The sequence below is a fragment of the Pteropus alecto genome, unplaced genomic scaffold, assembly GCF_000325575.1.
Source record: "Pteropus alecto unplaced genomic scaffold, ASM32557v1 scaffold24, whole genome shotgun sequence".
NCBI classification, from domain to species: domain Eukaryota; kingdom Metazoa; phylum Chordata; class Mammalia; order Chiroptera; family Pteropodidae; genus Pteropus; species Pteropus alecto.
Genome location: NW_006439192.1, coordinates 26,061,106 through 26,083,874, shown reverse-complemented (window position 1 = coordinate 26,083,874; position 22,769 = coordinate 26,061,106). Strand labels below are relative to the sequence as shown.

Here is a 22,769-nt window from a genome sequence, read left to right as displayed (position 1 = left end):
CAAAAACAAGCAATAGAGAATGAAATTAACTGTGATTGCTCATATCAGGGCAGCTTAACAGTCTGATAAAAGTAACTAAATGTTAAGAGCCAAAAAAATGTGACAAATTCCTCAAAATATGAATCTAATGGAGTAAACACATTTTAACATGTTTGTTAACATCTGTATTTTTTTACTGTTTAAGCAGAAATTTTTAATTAATTTCTACCATCCTTAAATCTTAACCTCCAAGAAAAAATACATAGATATAATTCTGAAAATGATATTCCAATGGAAAGTGTATCCATTCTCAGCATTATGCATCACATTAGTGTTTATTTAGATGTTTGAATTTTAGCAGTCAGAGTCAAGTATAAAGTGAATGGAGCAAACAAAAATTGTACTATTAGAACCTAGGTATAAAGAATAGCATGTGGATTCCACACCAACTGTATGTCCCTCTTAATCCTATTTTATATTGCAATAAATTAGATGTTCTGTTAAAAGTAAATACGTCACATGCAATAGCCAAGTAAGTACTATATAAGGCCATTCAGATCTGACAAATGACAGTATAATGACATTTTGTTAACTCTGTAAAGATTATATTGCTGAGTGCTTTCAAAATTACCTAATGTACAAAATTCTAGACTTAGTAGACAAAGAATAACAACACATCGAGTTTAAAGAAACCAATAAAACTTAGAATGGGATTCTGTCTTGTTTTGTTTTGTTAAAAATCATGTATTGAATTTAATTTTTAGTAAAGCAAGCATTACATAATGCTTTAAAAATTTAAAATTCGGGGAAAAAAGTTTACATCCAAAAAGATGAATGGAAAATTGTGCTTTCAGACTGTAGAATTAGTTTTCTTACAAGGTTAACCATTTCATCTTGCCATTGGATACTGGGAATTTCATCTATGTAATGTATATATGTGCAGTTCATATCCAGGTCCTGCAAAAATCTAAAACTGTGTGCTTCACTTCATGTAGCAAAGGCACCTATGTTATTCTCCCTTTTTTTAAGATGATTTTTCCACGATTGTGTCGCTCAAACTCTCTGTGTTGAGCAGTACAGTAAATCACAAGAGAAAGTGGCGGCGAATCCCTGTTTATGCTGGAAGAGGTTGCTCTGTGGACCATTTGAAGAAGCTCTGGACTTATCACAAGGGAAACCGAGCAGAATTGTGAAGCAGACGGACAGGAACAAAAGGCTATTCTGGTGTGAGGAGAAATCAGTCACTTCAGCTCCACAAGCAGATGTTGCTACTGGACTGACAAGTGGAACCTACTCCTGCTGGAGAAAGGTAAAGTTTGCCATTGGGGCAGACACACAATTCATACACTGTCTGTTGAGCATTTGAGGAGCTGGGTGAAGATGAGAAAGAGCCAGTCGGCAGATTTCCCAGCCGAATTGTGTCCGCATTCAAAAATATCTAGGGGGAAAAATTGCATTTTAATTTATTTTAGCATTCTACATTCCTTGGAGCTTTACAACATGGTCTAATAAGAAAGACTGCACAACAAACAATTCTATTGGTTTAGCTGCCATGCTTTGTTGAACAAACAAATTACATTTCTACGGTGTAGCCCAAAAGCTCTACAGCTATCTTCTCCTTTGAGACGTGGTGCATTCAATCCGAAAAGCAATATTGTACAATCTGCTTAACAGTCCAACCCAGTTACTCGAACATCATGGAAAATTAATGATTTTGACAAAGTCTCTCAATTTAACTTCTTAATCATGCCTAGTCTAAAGAGTATACAAAGAGCTCCAAAGTTTCTACAGCCACAGACACCCGAAATGAAGCTTGAACACACCTATGATAGTGTGCATGGAGAAGGAGAATGTTCATGGAGATGACATTACTGAAGGGATGGGAAATTAACAAAAAAATGACAGGCCTAAATTTTTTAAATACTCATAAAATCATATCAGTTGTCTAAAACCTATGCTAGGTAGAAAATAAGCAAGATTAGCAATAGATAATTATTAGATATAATTAAGTTTGAAGTCTCCATGAAGCATATTACTTGTACCAACACCTACTTTGCTGTATCTTCTAACTTGTAAAATTACTTCACATATTTCGAATCATGGACTTAACACTTTCAGAGACAGTGATCACATGGCTTTGATATGCGTGGGAAAAGTTCCAAAGAAGGAAAATTTAATTGTGAACTTGAATGAGCAAAGAAACAACTCTCTCTAGCTATCCTTTCATTTTATACTTATGTAACTAATTACTGCCTACAGGCATCTCTAATTGACAGGAGAATCAGAGAATACACCATTTTCTACATTTTTGCCCTCATCCAAGTTTTATTCATGTCTCATTAGGGATCTTGGAAAGGCTCCCTAATCTGGCCCACCCAGCTGCCATTCTTGTCCTCTTATAGTCTATTTTACATACTGCTTGAGTAAACTTTTAAGAAATGTAAATCAAATCATGTCACTTCAGTGCTCAAAATTCTCTAATGGCCTGCCAGCACTCTTAACATGAATCGTCATTCTTGTCCATGGCTCACAAACTTGATATAATTTGGCCCATCTCTCCAACATCACTGCCTATAATTCTTGCTCCACCTTTTGCATTTCCCACAATGCCAAAAGAACTCTGGCCTAAGGGCTTTTCTATTCCCCATTTCTTTAGCTTAAAATACTTTCTCCAGATATTTATAAGGGAGGTTAGATATTAACTAGGTGGTTAGAGAACAGGGGTAGGAGGGAGATTTCCACTGTTTGCCTTATCATACTTTTTAAATTTTGAAACACAGGAACTGATTGCATAAGTGAGTCAGAAAAAAGATTCATATACTATAGGCACGCATATTTTAGATTAATTTGGATGTGAGTATATTTGTTCAAATCTCTACTAAAAGGTCATCTGCTCAGAAAAGACTTTCCTAACCACCCTATTAAAATAATCTTAACCTAGTTATTAATTTCTCAACAGTTTTACTTTTCTCTGTAGTTACAATCCCTTCCTAATATTCATTGTATTTACTCATTTATTGTCTGTTTCTCTTATTTAAAAGTAAGATCTATGAGGTCAGGGCATATCTTTGGTTCATGGATATAGAACAGTGCGTAGAACTGCGAAAACACATATTGTGTGAAATAACCCTCTTTCTTCACTTTTGACATGTCTCTCCCTTCTTGGGTGCAAATGTTACCTTCCACCCAAGTTCAGTTCATCCACTTCATCCTTCATAGATTATCTCCTGATGCTCCAAGATGGAAGACATTTTTACTTTATTGTTATTAATCTTATTTTGCTGATCACTTAATATGTTATTTTATAGTCATAGCTTACTTTCCTTACTAAACTATGCCTCCCCTGAAGATAGACTCACACCTCTATTTTATTATAACTTCACAGTGTTTGACCCTGAACATAAAGCTTCCATATAATACAAGTAAGTGTTGAATAAATGAATAAATTACACAATATAAATGAATGATCGCATTTACCACCAATATTCAAAGTTAAGAAAGCATCCTTAAAGTTTTCATTTGTAGGTGACACATGTTGAAATGTATTACCCCATAATTACTCCTGGGTTAAGTGACAGGAAAGAAAAGAGAATAAAGGGCTTCTGTTCTAATCATTTTAGTAAATTTGTTTATCTGATGTAAAAATTAGAAATGCCCAAAACAAGCAAAGGAAAATGAAAATAAATTTTGGGGCATAGATGCTGAGTCTCATTTCTTCTGGCTCTGTTTCCACGTTGAGGGACATCAGTGAGTGTAACACAATGTTACACGCTCTGGGCTTTCACTCATTTCTCCACAGGGGAGAAGGAATGATTTTTTTTACTAGCTGAGTTTGAGAGAAACTAGACTTATAGAGCTCATTCCTCTTTTCTCACTTCTTTTTAGGAGCTAGCACACTTGCAGACAGCAGACATTCTCAAGCTTCAAAAAATGCTGAAAAATATTACAGAGGCAAGCTCTGGGACTGCGAGGTTTAGGTGAGTTCACGCTGAAGAAATGTTAGGTGCTCGTGTTTTGTCCAAGAAACCTTGAAACATAGACAATAACGAGTGAAACATGGAAAACTAAAGAACATGTGGATAAGGAGGCTCATGTGGAAATGATTGCAAGATATTATGAATGGTTCATTTATTAGTAAGCACAGAAATAAATTTTACTGGTTAGTACTGGTGGTTTGCAGAGCCTTGCTGACACCATGCTGCATCACTGGTTTTTATAGTTTGGAACTGATTGTCTTTCCATTGGGTAGTCTGAATGAATAAAGAGTAGCTGTTTTTGTGAAGAGAAGCTGTTTTTATACAGGTAAGGGATACAGGTGGCAGCCTTGGAAAGCAAAAAGAGATGTGGATGCCTCATCAATGGCGTCAGCCTTGAAATTTATGGTGTGTGACCCAGTTTGGCTTAGCTGTATTAGTGCCCTCCAGCTCTCCTACCTATTTAGAGGCTGCTCTAGACAATACTTGGCTATATGACAATATTTAATTCTATAAACTTCTGAGATCCAAACAGTAGCCTCAACATATGAGGGAGGTAGATTTTATTAATAGATAAATTAAAATGAATGATGCCTTTAAAAAGAGAAAAATGATATTTTCTTGGCTTGAGATAGAAAATAAGTCATGAGGTAAAAAGAAGCAATATATATTAATTCTTTCCAACCCAACATTGTTCAGCTTTTCCAGAATGGAAGGGCTTGCTCATATCTCTTTTTGTCTGCTAAGGCAGTTACTATAATACTGTTCACTTTCCAACTTCTAAAATTGATATTTCTATCCTATATTGCCCTATAAACCATAAAATGCATTTGTTTTGAATCTCTTCCTGATACTCAGAATTACATACCCAAGGTTTTAACTCATGGCCCATTGTCTTCTCTCCACCAAGAATTCATTTATCCCATTCTTATCTTTTAAAATTAGACCTATCACTGTAGGAGAAAATTTTAATCAATTTGTAAAATGAAAATTGTTCTCTCTTCCCTTGGTAATCTTGTAACATGTTATTATGTTATTGTATTTCATATGCTGTTATAACACTTTCAATGTTCCTACAATTATGATTCATGTTGTCTTCAGAGCTGACTTTGAAATTTCTTGCAACATTATGTCTGAAATAACTGAATTTTCTGCGTGCAGAATTTTGTGTGCAATTTCATTCTTACACATTTTGTCTGTTATTTTGGTTACCTCAATACCATACCTGCTCTGATTTTTACTGGTTTAAAACTATCTAACAGTAGGGACTTTACATCTTTCTATATTGTTTAGTAAATGATCAATCTGCCTTTCTGTGGCATAGCCAATGAAGCAAAGAGAAAGATTTTATATCATTTCACACTTCTTTGTAGGAAAATTACATGCTATTTATATTATACTATGTATTCTATGAAGACATAATGCTGTGCTTTTCTATATATTTGTTTTATTAATATAAAAAATAACTACAACTGAAAACCACTGGCTATGATTTACTTCTAGCGTAATACTCAATTCACAATTAAATGCTAATCTGTAATTGTATCCAAGGATTCTGCTGATACTTTGAATAAAATAATAAATAAAGTGGTACATAAATAGAAGCAGAACGGAGATTTATGATCATCAATATTTATTATGGAATGATTCACTTCGAATAATTTGAATGAAATGATTAGCATGATAAAAGCAACTCTTTAGAAAAGACCTGGGATATTCTGAAAGATTTCTGTCTTGCTGTGGTAGATAAAGTAACATAGTTTGTAATTGTAGTGGAAAAGAATTCTAAAAGGTAATATGGATATATTTTTAAAATATTATAAAGCATATTTTAAAATAATTTAAGTTGTAATATCCACTAAGATGTTACTATGGTTCTGCCAATAACTTTGTTTATAAAAAAGAAGCAAAATATGCAATTAAAATTTATCTTAAATCAGCAACTGAGATAATGGCATAAAAGTAAAAGTAAAAAAAGAACATTTCCCTTTGATTCTATTAATTTATGTCCTCATCTTTACATCTAAAGACTTATAAAATGCTCCAGAGCATCTCTCTCAAATTCTCCTTCCATTCTTTTTCTTCTCAACTTGAACTTTGTAAGCTGATAATAAAAAATAAATAAGTACATGAAGCAAGAAAATACTAGGGGAATTAATTTGTAGAAACAGCATTCCAACAGATTTAGACCTTCAAGGACTTTGGGAATTGCAGTAAAAATATACAGAATAGAATATGTATTATGTATAAGGCTTTGTAATAATTAAGGTAGAATTAAAAACAAACAAGCAAATAAAAGAACAACTACCAAGATGTCCAGGCAGATTTGAAAGAACAACAGATGAAAATCCTAGAAATGAACAACATAATTACTAACATTAAAAGCTCAATGTAGGGATTAAATAAGAGATTAGATATTGAAGAAGAACCTGGGCATATAGATCTGAATAAATAAGCAGAGTGAGGCACATGGAGAAAAAGACATAAAAAGTAGAAAGGGGAGGCTAAGGGATCTGGAGGGTAAAAGTGAATAAACTTAGTATTTCTTTAGAGTTCTAGAAAAATGCCACAGAGAAAATGGGGAGAGGTAGTATCTGAAGACATAATGCTGACTAATATTCAGAACTGACAAAAGCATGATTTTTCAGATGCAACAACCACAATGTATACAGCTAGTAAAGTAAATTAAATAAATGTGTGCCTAGAGAGAAAGAGGAGAAGACTGAAGGCAAAGGGTTTTTTTAGAGCAGGAAGCAAGAAAAAGGAGAGGATCTTTAAAGGACTGATGACTTAAAGGAGATTCTTGGGGGAAAGAAAGTGACATGGAAGAAAGCTATAACTGAGTATCTCAGAAGTAACAATAGGTTTAAATAGCAAAATAAACTTTGCTTTTTTTCTTTAAAAAATGTAGGCTCTATCTTTACAGAAACAAACATCCAAGGTACTTTTTAGAAAAAATGTTTTGAAGACAAAAATAGAATAAAGAAAACAAGGATTACCTTGTTCTTGATGTTATCTTGATATTTATTATATTTATATGCCAATTTTGAAACTACACAAGTTTAGATGCTCCACTTATAATTGACATATGAATGAACACCTTTTAATAGAAAATAGAGCTTTGACTTAAGAATATACCATTAAGTTCACCAAATTTTATATTCAAGAAGTACTATATTTTCATAATTTAAATTCTCTTATGATGCAGTTCTTTATGTTTCACTTGGAACCATATGCATATACTTTGAGAGGCAAGACCCTCAGCAGTAAAGGGCCAGTCTCTATCCTTGAGAACTCACCTCCCCCTCTGTAGACTGCAAATGGAGCTCCTTCCTGCAGGTGGCCTTGAAGTCTCCTGCAGCTGCACTCACCTGGACCCCTCGAGGAGCTTCCATTATCAAGGACCTGGTCGGTGATTCAAGCCTAAGGAAAAAACAAAATAATCCTTAATAGTAAAAAGAAAAAAATTATGATACACAAAAAAATAACATTAGTCAACTAAAAACAAACAAAGAAACAAGTGGGCATAAATAAAATTCCTTGCCGTTTCAAAAAAGCCCAAATAAGGTTTCAGAATAATTTTTGATTACCTTGTTTATTTTTTGACTCAGTGAATCTCTTTATTTGTTGACATCAACTGTTTTTCATTTGTATCATGATTTACTAATAGTTTCAATGTCGTTTCCCTTCACAATGCACATGAAAAGTAGGTTGTGATAAGTTTACATGTTTAAATCTTTTATACATTTTCAATTTTAATGATGGAGCTTTAATAAATGCATTTCTACAAAGTGAGCATGTAAGTATCCCTCAATAAGAGTCCCTATCTTGCAAAGATGAGAGAGCATTAAGAAAATCATGAATATTGCAAGCTTTTAAGTGTGCACAGTAAAAATTTTGTAAATTTGAAATTTTTCAAAGTACCTTTTACACTTTAGAAGTTAATTAAAATGAAGAAACAAGACGTTTCCTGCATCAACTGACCTCTACTGACCAAGGAAAATGTCCACAGAATAAATAATATCAAGAAGAAAAATTCGATACACAAGTACAAATGTAATTAAAGGTTGACTACACAGATTTTGAGGGAAAAAAGTATTTTAGATAGTTGTGCCTGTAAAAACGATAGCTGAGAGGCAGTTACAAAATCATCTTCAACTATAAAATTAGAGAAAAGAGCCAAAGAAGACAGAATACAGAAAGTACAATATAGTCATAAAAAGCACTAGTGTGAGAAGAAGTAATATCTCTGAGTTGGTCTTTTCAGATATGCGTTCAGCTCTGGGGCTGCAGTTGTCTGTGTTCCCCTTGACCCCATGACTTCAGGAAAAGAGCCCCCTCAGGCTTATGTTCGCTATCATCTAGAGAAAGTAGTTTCTTTTGAGGCAATAGATCCAGAGCTGTTCTGTAGAAAAAAAACACATCAAACAGTTTGTCTCTGAAGATTAGCAGTCTCTCAGTAGTGAAATTGAACTTGATTTGGAAATGTTGAAGGACTAGAATCAGCATTAGAAGTATTTGGGCACTTGCAAATGTTTTTTGTTTGTTTGTTTGTTTTTGTTTTTTCACTCAAAAAAAACAACTTTGAAACATTCATCTCTTTGGGACTCTTGGTATCTTCACAAAATTCCTGGCGGGGTCAAGTTTTGAATATGTATTTTAAAGAAATCTCCATTTGTTGTCATTTTTTAAATAAAAATCACAGATTTTTACAGAATATTTGAAAACTTGAAAAAAAATCAGTCATAATTTTTCATTCACCATCCTTATACTTTGCACATGGTATATAAATTTCAAAAACTGAATGTTAAAAGTATATTTTTGATTGATTTCCCCTGATTTCCCCAAATCTACAGCTCCTTGAATACTATATCTGTGACCACGACTATTTCCATTTGTTAATTATCCATGACATTAAATGTAATTATTTAAGTTTGTATATTATCAAACCATTCAAACAAAAATCAGATAAGGAATCAAAATGGATTAAAATTCTAAAAGAGATTATGAATTTGACATTCACAGAAACACAACTCAGTGAACTTATAAGTGTGAAGAACACTTAATTTATAAAATAAATGATATGATATATTTTGTTTCTGAGGTTAAGGAGTTTGGGTTATTACTCATATATTTGATAGTAAAATGTCCGTATTACATGTGTACATTTTTGTACTATATTTCTACCATGTTTGACATTTGGGATCAGAGCATTAGAATATATCAATGATTTCAGGGCTCTTGGGTTTTTCCATTCTCGTTTTTGTTAATTATTTAATCAGAACATTTTTATTACATTCATTTTAGACTTCAGGTGTCATTGGCAGCATAGCCACAGAGCAGAGTGATTTGCTAATGCTGACTTAGAGGATTTCTCTTCAAAGAGGAGGTAAAGTTGAGAGCTGGCTGAACCTCAGTTCAGGAAAGTCAGTCAGCAGCAATAAGCCTCTATTTTATCATCTTTAAATGGACAATTATAATGATTTCTTATAGGAATATAATAAATTTCTTAAAAGAATAAAGGGAAATAAGTACGTGGTAGAATAATATTTTGAAATATTAATGGAATTTTCTCCCTTATCCCATTTGCTTGTACCTCTTACCATTCCCATTCACTAGACAGTACCCTTTGCCACAAATGGTGGATGATAGAGTAGAGAAGCTGAGAAAAATCTTTTGTGTTTTCTAATCTTATTAACATTTTGAGTTGGATAGAACACTAGCCATTTAATGTGCTGAAAATGATTCAGCACATAAACAAAAACATCAGAAGAAAACCAAAATCATTGAGAACTTGTTGTTTATTCAAGCCTATGGAAAACTATTTTCTTGATTCACAGGATAGAGAAGATCTGGAGGGAAATCAACAGAATTGGCCTTGAATGGTTCGCTGTGTTTTGCTACCTGGGGCCAAGTCCTAGGTTGTGGGACTTTTATTCTCTAGGTGTTAGAGATATGAGAAGAGCAGTAATGTACCTTCTATATTATATATGTATGTAAATTATTAAATATGTATATTATATATGTAAATAAAACTTAACGAAGCATATATTAAAAACATTCAAAAACTGGTAGCAATTTTATAGTATTGTTAAGTCCTAAAAAGTTTTGAAGTGATTTAGACTGAATAAAATAGGTTTCAACTATATGCTTTGTTAATCTTGATAAAGTTAAATGTAGTGCCCCAGTAAGTTTCATTAAAAATAAGTTTTATTAAAAATAGCACTGTTTTGAATAGTATTCAACATTTAGATGAGTAATATATATTAGAAACTTAAAATTAATTAAGGAGAGTGTACGGTTAAAGAGTAATAAAACTTTATTAGAATACCTGGAGGATTTGATAATTCTATTTTCAAAAGAACAAGTTGTGGTAGTCAAATATTTTTTATGAACATGAAAATTTAAGCTTGCAAACTATTTTTACAAGCTTAAAATTAACATAAGCAAATAAACTATTTAGCATAAGAAAGTAAACTATTTTTTTCTAGGCAAAAAATCATAACAGGACTGCAATATATATGGAGACGAAAGAACTTCAAACTGACAATATCATGAACAACATAAACTCATTGTGATCATTTACAGATGAATATATTATATCTGAATAAACCAATATCAACCAATATTAACCAATATATATCTGAATCAACCAACATTAGCATCTATAATTACATGTATACTTACACTTATATATATGCACACACAATACGTACTTAGAGCTATTCATTGTTTCTAGGTTTATCACATGCTAAATAGAGAAAAGACATTTCTGCACAAGTGGTGTGCAAATATCTCCGCCTACACCTAACTTCAAGTGTTAAACTCCATGAATTCTGACAATAAGAAAGTAATCTTTACATTTAAGCAAATTGAAGCCTTATAAAAAGATTTGAAGTTAGGTGGGTATATGATTATAATATGATCTATCCAAATCATTATAAAGCAAATAGATTTAGATAAAAAATTTTAAAAATATGAAATAAAAGTAGGCATCGCAATTTGCTAGCCATGCCAGCTTATACAAATGGTTTGATAATTGTGAATTATTTCATTGACTATTTTATAAAATATTTTCCCGGGCCTTTACTAGAAGCTGAGTGCTTCTAGAAGCCATATTAGAAATTTTGGAATAATAGAAAACCATTACTGATTTTGAAAGTGTTGTTGCATACTATAAAGTAATGAAAATTATTTACAAGAAGCAGTCTGGGAAATTGAGGTATAAATTAACTGAAACTTAATTACTATGCTCAAAAGTTACATCAACTTAATAAAAGAATTAAACAAAGGATTTGAATATGAAACTCATAGATTCTAAATGAGTTCTACTTCAAATTTTAAATCCAGCTAACCTCTCTGGGGCTCAGTTACCTAATAAATAAAATCATAGAGCACTTAAAAATAGAAATATTGTAGCCATTGCAAAACATCATTAGATTTTCCCTTCTTTATTAGTGTTAGCCATATAATTATAATAATATACTAAGAGCTAATATTAACACTAGGAACTTATTCTATACTTAAAACTTTGCATAGATTCTCTTAATCACCAATACTGCAAAATGGGCACTCTAATTATCCATATTTTACCTAGGTAGTACTTGAATCTTATTGTAGTAGAGTCATTTTCTCAGGATTATGTAGTTAGTAGCAAAGACCCTAGAATACCTAAAGCAATCATGAAAAAGAATAACAGTTTTGGAGAACTTAAAACTTATTGCAATGCTATTGTAATCAAGACAGTGTCAGGCTAGCATAACAAATCAAACAATGGAATAAAATAGAGACTCCAGAAATAGAGACTTTCACATGTATGGTCATTTGATTTTTTGACAAAGGCAGTGATCCAATGAGAAAAAGCAGTCTTTTCAGTGAATGGTGCTGGAATAACTGAACTCTGTGTGGACAAAATGAACCTAAATCTATACCACACACTGTTATCAAAAGTAAAAGCTAAAAACATAGGCTTTTAAGGGGAAATATCTCTGTGATTTGGGAGCAGGAAAGTCATTCTTAGATCATAAAAAGAATTACCTTCAATAAAATGAATATACAATCTGTATAAATTACAGTATATAAATTATATACTGGGAAATTACATTCTCTCTCTCCATATATATGAATATACATTTATACATATTATATATACATATATATAATATATATGTATATATATACACAAACACACATATATATAAAAAAGCACTGGTGCTAGGATGTATAAATAATCTTCCAAATCAAAGATAAAAATACAAAAACATCAAATATGAACAAAAGATTTGCACAAACACTTTGCTAAAGAATATATATGGTTGTCCCATATGTACATGAAAAAGTCATTAAAATCATTAATCATCACGTCATGGCAAATTAAAAACATGAGGTACCACTACACACCCACGAGAATGCTAACACTAAGTATTGGTGAAGATATGTAGCAACTGAAATGCTCCTTTATTTTTGGTGAAGGAGTAAAATGATACAACTACTTTGGAAAGCTCTGGCATTTTTATATAAAGTTTAACATATGCCGGATAAACCCAGGTGTCTATCAGTTAGGAAAATGCATAAATAAAATATTGTATGTTCATATAATGGAATACTAATTAGCAACAAAGCAGAAAGAACTATTGATACAGACAATATCATGTATGGATCTCAAAAGTATGTAGAGTGAAAGAGATCTTTTAAAGAAGGGTACATACTGTATGATTAATTCATATTTAGTACTAAATCAGTCTAATCAAATCCCAGGTGAACAAAGTGAGAGCTGAGGTTGCTCCTCGTGGTAGTGGTGGGGATTTACTAGGAGAGGGCATGAGGGAATTTTCTTGGGTAATGACAGAAATTTGGGTTAACACAGATGTGTGTATTTTTTAAAACTCAACAAACGTGCACTTAAGCTTTGTGAATGCTATTGCATAATTATTTTACAACAAAAGAAAGTGTAAATGATCTTGAACACTACTAGTTTATGGTATACTTGCTAAAGCAATCATAGAAAGTATACAGATTAATGCAATTTATGTTCAAATGCATAAAAAATATGATACACAAGTCAATGGGTGATGGAATGTATACATATGTGATTAAGGATGTATACATATGTGATTTTTCCATTATTATAGGAAAAATATAGGAAATAATAATGGAAAAATCTAGCTGGGAGTATATAGATGGTCATTAAGAGATGCTTTCAACACTGAATATTTTTGAGAATTTTTATAATAAGATGTTGGGAAAGAAGGTGTGGTTTCACATCTTATAAGATTATCTACTTTTTCTGTAAAATTTGTAAAACATGCTGGGGGAATCTGAATAGGAAAATTGTTAATTGATGCTAATGTTTGACTGTCATCAACTGTATTAAGGTGAAATAAAGATTAATGACATATAGGGATACTTTTAAAATATATAATTCCTGTGGCTAAATTATTATATTAATATAAATGCTATATTATTTAATGTCTGTATTTTACAATTATATTGGGGGGGATATCTGGAAAGAATTTATGATATATTTGTTTTACTTGGAAATTCAAGAATTTGAGATATTCCTGGATAAAAACAAACTCAAATATATCTCTACATCATGAAATTTACAATATTTCAAAAAGTAATAAACATTTATTATTGAATCCCCCCCAAAATTCTCAAGAAAATCTCTTGAAATTTAAAACATTATGTCAACATATTTTGGGGAGAAAAGTATGTGTGACAGTATTGGATATAAAATAACAATATAAAAACGAATTAAAAAATAAAGTGGGAGATCTTCCTTTTAAAATTAGAACTTAATATAAAGTTTATTTTAATTACAAATTATATTGGAATTAGATATAGAATTTGGGTCAATGGAACACAATACAGTCTAAAACAGATGGAAGGAATTTATGGAAATTTAATATCCGACAAATGTAGCAACCATTTGGGGGTGGATATGTTATCTTATTTAATAAATAATGCTTAATAAATTGACTAGTCATACTGAAGAAAATAACATTAGATCCTTAACACACTCTCCAAGGATAACTTCCAGTTTTAACTATTCAAAATATAAAAACGAATTAAAAAATCACTGACTATAATATTCCACAGAAAACTGAAGGAAGATTTAGAACATAATATCCCATTTTATTTATTCGAAGTATAAAACTACAAAAAGTATTCATTTTGAAACCATTATAGCAATCACAGCAGTGAATTTCAGACTAGTTTTCACAGTGGGTTCCCAGGGATTATAGCAGAGGGAAGGATTAAGGTTGAACTCAAGTCACCTTGCTCTGTTTTCTCCAAGCAATTCTGTTTTTATTATGTTTATATACCAAAGTTGCAACATGATTTTGTTTTTAAGGTGCTGTGCAATTCTCAAATTTGCAGATGAGTGACCTAGGTCTCTAGCAGAAATTTCAACATTCTAAGAGTTCAGACTTCTTTTAAACTAAGTCACAAAGATACAATTACTAAACAGAAACTTAAGCATCATGTACCTTGTTATTGATAAATATTTAACACAATGTCAGAGAAATAGTAGTCACTCATTAATGATTTCTCAGTTTCAGTGATGGAATGAATGAAGAATTAAACAGAAAGTGTTTTAAGGGAAAAAAATCAATGCAAACTATGACTTAAACATATAAGAAATTTTACTGTCTTATCACTTTAGGCTACAGTGAACTTTCTTCAGATGCCAACAACATTGTTTTGTTTCCTCCATATATATCATTTTTTTTTGCTCACTAGCACATTCCATTATGGTCTCCTTCAAATTAGATCAAGGAAATCTCTAGATCAATTACCTTCTTGTGTTCCCAAGATTGCAAGCTAACACAAGCTTCTCAGAAGGCTCATTTGCTACTAATTCTAAATAAATATATAAAAACATACACAGAATTAAAGAGTAAAAGGAAAAAAGAGGAGAGGAAGGGAAGAAGGGAGAAGGCGAGAGGAAGGGAGGAGAGGAAAGAGAAGGAGAGGATAAAAGAAAAATACTACTTTATTATTATTTTTTCCTCATAGGTAGAAAAATACCGTCAAAGTATTTTACCCTCCCTTTTTTTTTGACAAAATTTCTCAGAAAGAAATCCTTAACTGCTTAATAAATGAGAGTTTTTCCTCGAACATAAGAGTGTTGTAAATTAAAGCAATGCGTTTCCAGAGGGTAATTTGGAGCCTGAAAACCTCAACATTTCAGTTTTAGATTATATTCAGATCAGAATGAACATGATACAAAGATTCCAATTATATCATCAAATATTAACTCCTTTCACTGATTCCAACTCAAGGCTCTTGTCTTATTCTTGGAATAGTTAATGGAACTTGAATCCAAACAATCTTTGGGCAATGGGTATTATATAATGGATTTCATCATTTCTTACCAGAAGTTAATTTAAAAATAAAAAAGAAAGAACATTTATACTTGGGCTATTCCAGGCAATTATGCCGTTATCTCCTTACTGACCATTCAGTATACATTTTTTTTTTGGCCTTTTAGCATATAGGTCCTTATTGAAAAACCATATCACCTTCTATAAGAAATAAAAAAAAACCTACGTGTGTAGGTTTAAAATAAACATAAAAATTAGCACAAAACTTGGTGCATATTAAACACTTATCAAACATCTGTCGAATAAATAAATTATAGAAATCTACTACATTTCCACACCAAAATATTCCTATTCTCTATAATAAACTTTACAAAATATTCCTTTCTAAAGCCTTTTACTCTTGACAAAAACAAAATCAAAGGCAAAATGGCTACTCACGCCTCAAATTACCATTTTATTTACTTCGCCAACTCATCCAACCTTGTTGATTAGAATTAGGTTGCCAACTAAGAGTACTTCATATTGCCCTGAAAGGAAAATTGTCAGCAAGACCTCTAAAAATCTCAGACACTCTGCTTTTAATCTTCAGTACACAAATGAATAATTGAATACCCCCATCATTACTGTGCATTGTTTCTGTTTCAGTTTTGGAATATTGGGGGGCTGCCAATCTGCTTTTAGCACCAGCAGATAAGCCTAGCTTAGTTTACTGTTTAAATAATTGATGAATAATTAGAAAATAAAAACTAGAAGCACTATAAACTAATTATAACTTAATTCACATTCACACATGAATTTTGTCAGCAAGGTAATTAAGATAGCACTTGTTTCTTATTCCTCTTTTGGCAACAGATTTTCATAAAGAAAACTGTAAAATGTGTACATAATTACTAAAATGTTAGAAGTAAACAATGTTTCTTTTAGAACTAAGTAATTTAAAAAATATTATCGAATGAAGCTCTAAACTTTGATAAACTTTGGAATCATTGTCGCATGTGTCTTGGTACTACAATAACAAATGCCACGTTCCTTATATTACATGCTACTTATTCAGTTTTGCTAAGTTTCAATAATTCAAATTAACAAATGTCTATCAGACACTATTATTTGTGAGATATGGTGCTGGCTGTTAACATCACTAAAGATAAGCAGGGAAGATGCAGGTTATATTCTAATGGAACATACGATCTTGTTAGCTGGAGAGAGAAAATAAATAATTACACAAAAATGTTAAATTCTTAACTGAGAAAAGAATCATAAATCAAGATTATAACACATTATGAGACACTATTTACACATATTCATCAATCTTCCTAAATCCTTTTGGTTTTGCCCTAGAGTAAATAATTATTATCTTATTAAAACAAATGGCTTGATCGCATAGAGAAGACCACCTTCCCCTGCTACTGTTAATTAGCTTGTTTGAATCTGAATTACTCAACTAGTAAGAAACTGAGTTCTTTAGGAAATTTTATCTTAGAACTATAAAAGTGCAAATTTTACTCCTTGGCTTTTTTTTTTTTTTTTTGGTGTTAAGAACTTTCACTTTAATTTTCTATTTTCATTTGAGCATTTTTTTCCCACTCATTTAAATGGGTAGGGCTGAATCTGATCTTTATGAAATAAAGTTATTTTTTTTTTTTGTTTAATATTTTTATTGTGTTTTACAAGTGAAAGACTCTCTCAGGTTACTCTTTGATTCAACCTTAAAAATGATTTTAATATCTAATTTAATTTTTTTGATATAAATATTGTTTTCTAATATCATTGCAAACGCACTTTAGAATATAATTTACCTATCAGAAATTAATTATTTAAAACATCTTTTTTATTGACATATAACATTCCTTCTACATAACATTACTTGACCATAAATAGCTTTCTCCTAATCTCTGCTCTCCCTTTCTTTATGCCCATGCATGATATACATTTGTCTATGACAGATTTTCTGGAATCCTTATTTTATCAGTCCTCTCAACTTCTTCTGTAACTGCCCTTTCCTTTCTTTTTTCACTTTCTTCCTGATATATTTATTTTTATATTCATTGTATGTTTATTAAGGAAAAATATACAGAAGCTTATTTTTAGAATAATAACTCACACTTTCTTGCCCTTCATCAAATACTTGACTATTTATTACATAGGTAAGAAATGTCAATTCCTTATACAGGTATGTAGCACATTTTCTATTCTAATTCTTTATATGTCAGAGGCTATAACAGTGATGGAAACAATGACATGGGTATAAGAGACAGGACTTACCTGAGGTCTTGGGAAGGTTCTGCTCTGATGTGAGGTGTTTCAACAGAGTGCCCAAATACTGCTCCTTCAGTGCCTGGGGGTAACACAAATCCGGTAGTCAGTATAAGCAAGTGGACAGATGCATCAATTTTCATTTCTATTTTATAGATCAAATATTCTTCCAAAAATGGGACAACTGAAAACAGAAGTATAGAAAATAAGAGAAAAATTGGAAAAACATTTCAAGGTAGTGAAAGGCCAAGGAGGATAAATCTAAATGTCACTATGCAGACCACTTTTAAGATGATCTTATTTATAAAAGTTCAGCTTGAGTTAGAATTTTTACCCTCTGATTAAAGAAGAAAGACTTATCACCTTCCCCTCTTTTATTTCCCAGGTAAGTGAATTTGAGGGAAAGATAGGTCATGATACTCAGTTCTGTCCTTCTCCAAACAACAGAGCATAAATGAAAATGTGGAGTGAGCTCGAATATATTTATTATTAAATATTTAAAGGCATATGTCTTATTAGGCATTTAGCACTTGTCAGATACAGCTCCGACCTTTGGTGAAAGTGATCACTGAATGGCAGAGAACCAGTCACCTTACTTTGACCTTACTAGAGTTAGGTTGTATCTAAAACCATAAACTACTTGAATTCATTTTATTAGAGTTGACTTCATATGGGGTCATAGTTACCTGAAGAGCTCATTCACTCTAACACTTTCCTCAGGCAACTGAATGATACTTTAAGCTTTCCATTAGTGACTCCATTTGACTTTCCAGGTTTTCAGAGCTTTTCCATAATTTAACTGAACAAAATAGAATGATGTTTCTTTTCAAAAATCAAATGTGAAACATTTTTTAGAATAAGATGAAGACAAAACCTCTTATTTCTTTTGTAATTTCACATAAATGTTTTAGAACATTTTTTTTTAAATAAACTTTATTTTATTGTGGTTTAATCATCTTCATATATCTTGGTGTAAGAATGTCATGCCTGCTCCATCAATGGCCTCAGCACTAGCATAATAATACAGTGCAATTTAAAAATACAAAATTTAAACCTAGAAAATGAACCTGCTTCTGCTTTTTGTGAAACAATATAAGTAGATTGATTCAATAGGGAATTTAGAAATTGCCACCAGGAAATTAGAGTTAATATTTAAATTTCTTGAAAGTAAATTGTTATATAAGGAATATGGTGAAATATACTAAAGTTGCCAGATGACACCGCTACATAAAACAACAATACAGATATTGATCTTAAATCACAGCAGAAGAGGTTGTTTTTTGTTTTTTGTTTTTTTTTTCCCAGACCGTAACATGGTTTAATGTATATTATGGTTCTAAGGGTAAATTTATAAGGTTCTGTTGCAGTAAATTCCTAATATTACAGATTTCAGTTTATAAGCCAAAAGCTATTGGCATTTGTTCACCTCGTACTGGGTTTCAGTAGTTGTTGGTATTTTTTTTTCAAAAGAGGCTTTGTAGGGCATATACTATTATATGGGAAAACTATTAGAAAATTATTGCTTTAAGGGGCTTACTCTTTCGATATTTTGTAAGATCTTTATTTCTGTGAGCGATAAATTCTTAGAGATAGTTCTTTAAAAGTAAAGTAACAGTTTTAGATAAAATTCGAATTTTGTGATTGTAGTGGGGGTGGCATTAGAAACAATGTTCCAAGGTATAAATTTTCATATCTTATGGAGAGACTGCTTTGGCATTTAAAAATAAGATATAACTTCCAAAAAGGGTATTATCCATGTGCAAAGTCAAAATATAAATTTCTACTATTCTATGATTTTGAAAACTTCTCAAATAGGATAACAGAAATGTAATTAAAGAACAGTAGTAATGTTTATTTTCAAACACAGAATGACACACAATAATTTAGCACAGAATATATCACTGAAGTAGAATGCTATCAAAAGTTTAATTTTCTAAAGAGGATTAAAAACTGATAGAGGTCTCAAATCTAAGCATTGATATAGAAAATTACAGATGATTTTTAAAAATGATTCTTGAGGAAATAAATTTATAATCATACCACCTAAGGAGCTAAGTTGAAAATTGAATAAAGTAACATAAATAACTGACTACGTGCAGGCCTTCAGATGAGAAAATTAATCTTAGTCTCTCCTTTTTTGTCCCAGAATGAGCCAAAGGGGCAAAAATTAATAATTGACAATGATAATCTTACAAGGAAATCGGTGGAGTATAAAACCATCTGAGCCAGGCACATAAGCTCATAAAATAAAGATCAAAAGTAAAATAAATTTTTTTTATATATACACAGACACACACACACACACACACACACACACACACATATTCCATGAATTGGGAAATAGACTAGGCTTAGCCATTAAATTTATAAATTACCAAATTAATTTTGAATTTCAGGTAAACAGTAAATCTTTTTTTTATAAGTATGTGATATTTGAAGGAAGTATACTTATACTATAAATAATTTATTTATCTAAAATTCAAAATTTGCTGGTTATGTATTTTACCTGCTAACTCTAATAATTAGTTAACATTTATCTGGCACAAAGATTTCAGATTTGACTTATCCTCACATCAAGAAAAGAAAGAATATGTGATGAATTCTCACATTGTAAGCTACAGAAATCATAGAAATCAAAATGAAAGAGAAAAAGAAAAAATGACAAAAAGAAACATAGTTTAGACATTTATTAATATGTATATTTAAGCTTACTGACTAAATAAACATTTGCATTTTATTGCTTTTGTAAGGGGCTGTTCAAAAGGATACAACATTCATTTCTGATCGACTGAATAGATGTTAAAGGATATTTCAGATACCTTAAAATGACAATGATGCTGTAAGACAGGTAAAATATAAACTGTTAACTATTGGAATGGTCAGAAAAAATAAGGCACACAAACTTCAGGGTCAAAAAGCACTGAATCTCAATCATATGATAATTTCTGGCTTTAAAACAAAAGAATCAGGATGGCATATTCCGCTTTGCTGGAAAGGAGGTTCTGATTTAAAGACAGTTTTAAGACATAAGCTAGGATGCTACTCTTTACCAATGCTCAACATAAAATGTCACTACAAAAAAAAATCATTAAAATTACATTTACATATCCCTCCTAATGTGGTTATATATACTGTAATTGCTCTATTTTAAGCTACTCATTATCAACATGTTGTTATTGATAGATCTTTAGGGAAGTCATTTGCGCCAGAGATGCAGCACAAGAAATGGAAATCAAAACATTTGGTGCTCCCAGGTTCTTCCTCAAATTTATAGTAACTTGAAAAAATCATTCTGTGAAATGTAGCATCTTTCCAGCCATCAGCCTCATGAACTCTACTACAGTTGATTTCAGATAAAATTATATAGGGTTATGGGCTTTGTGTGGAGGACAAAGGTAACTCTATGCTTTGAAATATCAGTTTAACACAAATTATCTCATTTTTTTTCTCATAGACCTTTTTCATATAAGTAGATAATATACTGTTTATAAATTTTCACATCTTATGGAGAGACTTGAAAAATGAGAAAGCTATAATTGCAAAAATTAAATACCTCATTAATGAGGCTAGAATCTTGGCCTTCAGGTTTTAAGTATACACTATACTTAGAAATTAGTAGACTAAGAAAGCAACTCTGGCTCCTTCATTTCTACTTAAGTGACCTTGAGAAGTTATTTAATCTCTACAAACTTTAATTTTCTCAGATATAAATAAAAATAGTAATGTCAACTTTACAGTTTTGGTTAGGTTTTTTTTAAAAATAGGATATAAATGTATCCTGGGTCATTGTAAGAATCAGCATTTCTTAATTCTATCACTTTCCTATATAAAAATCAGCCACAGAAGATGTACACATTTTGTCTGTAGAGTTAATGGCCCAACAGGATTCACTCATTAATACAAAAAAATCTTTTTTTCCAAAATGTCATAGGCTCATGCTGAATTTTGAAATCTAAACTTTAGAGACTGTGAAGGAATTTTTAAATGTTAAATAGTAAATGAATTTTATTAATCAAAAATCTATTCAGTAAATCAAGGAATTCTCTAATGCAGCTGCTCAGGTGTCAAATAAGATAGGTCAATGTTCAACTAAGCTCTGAGAAAGAAGTTTCTTCTAAATAATAATGAAAAATTTATGTTCAGCATGATCTCATTTTTAAGTGAACTTCATCCTAATGTTTAAAATATTGAAGAAATATGAAAACAAAAATGTGTTGACTTTCCTGTGTTTTATATTGATTAGTTTTCTGTGCAGGATATATAGATACATCATTTGAATAACTGGAGCAGGGAAAACAGTCATTAACTCTATGAGGATTTTAGTTTTTTTAAAAAATCAAAGAAATTGTTAAGGAAAGTAGTACTGGACACCATTTCTTGGACTATTTCTCTTTTCAATGTGAAATCTTAGTCACTGAATTAATAAGAATTACAACATAGCAATTAGCTCTAAGAACTTAAGGGGGAGAAAACTGAGTGATTATGAGCCATGCCACTTCCCATATCCAATCCATGGGATTGTTAGGATACTTAAATCATCAAAATTCATTTAACCATTGACAATATTTTAAATTCCCACACTGGACTCAGGCTGCAGTACAGGGCAAATACATCTAGATCTCAGGGGCAAAAATATTTCTATTTATTCATTATCTTCATGTTTGATCCTGTGCTACTGAATATAAGCAAAAGTCTTTGGTTAAATTAAAAGTCACTATAAATCATTATTATTATTATTACATCATTATTATTCTGTTTGTGATCAGGGCCCTCGCACTTTGTCTGGTATAATATCATTAATATGTCTATCTGAAGTTGTTGAATAAATGAATGTTTTCATTGCTTGGAAGTGAGACAAAGAACATGGCAGCAGAATGCTGCCTAGGAAGATAGAGGTCTTCAGTCTTCACTGGGCCTCGGTATATGCTGTCGCAAAGGGCTTCGAAGGAGGAGGCTAACACCTGGCACAGAATACTTGCTGCTCTGGAGAGCCATTGAAGAGAGAGAGAGAGAGAGAGAGAGAGAGAGAGAGAGAGAGAGAGAGAGAAAATAGAAGGGAAACAAAGAAATCAAGAAAGGCTGGGACACCTCCCACTGTGGGAAAGGAGGCCAGAGAGTAGAAACATATAAATTCTATTTTTATATTGTGTGTCTTGATATTTGCCAAATGATCTCCTGCTGCCTTCAAGTTTTCAGTAAAATCTACCATGATCAATTATATTTTTTGAGTTTT

General features: G+C 31.5%; 1 protein-coding gene across 3 annotated transcripts in view; it reads right to left on the bottom strand.

Annotated features, from left to right (window-relative positions):
* Positions 1–692: 692 nt before the first annotated feature.
* Positions 693–22,769, bottom strand: part of SGCZ (sarcoglycan zeta) — a 264,296-nt gene continuing 242,219 nt past the window's right edge. Inside the window, exons 5-7 of one of the 3 annotated variants that reach the window (XM_006916431.1) lie at positions 17,546–17,618; positions 7,253–7,376; positions 693–1,417 (exon numbers count right to left, since the gene is read on the bottom strand). In XM_006916431.1, coding sequence (XP_006916493.1) covers positions 1,226–1,417; positions 7,253–7,376; positions 17,546–17,618 — 389 coding nt within the window. In that variant the 3' untranslated portion in view covers positions 693–1,225. The remainder of the gene's footprint in view (positions 1,418–7,252; positions 7,377–17,545; positions 17,619–22,769) is intronic. The other 2 variants (XM_006916432.1, XM_025049924.1) reach the window with 2 other exon arrangements.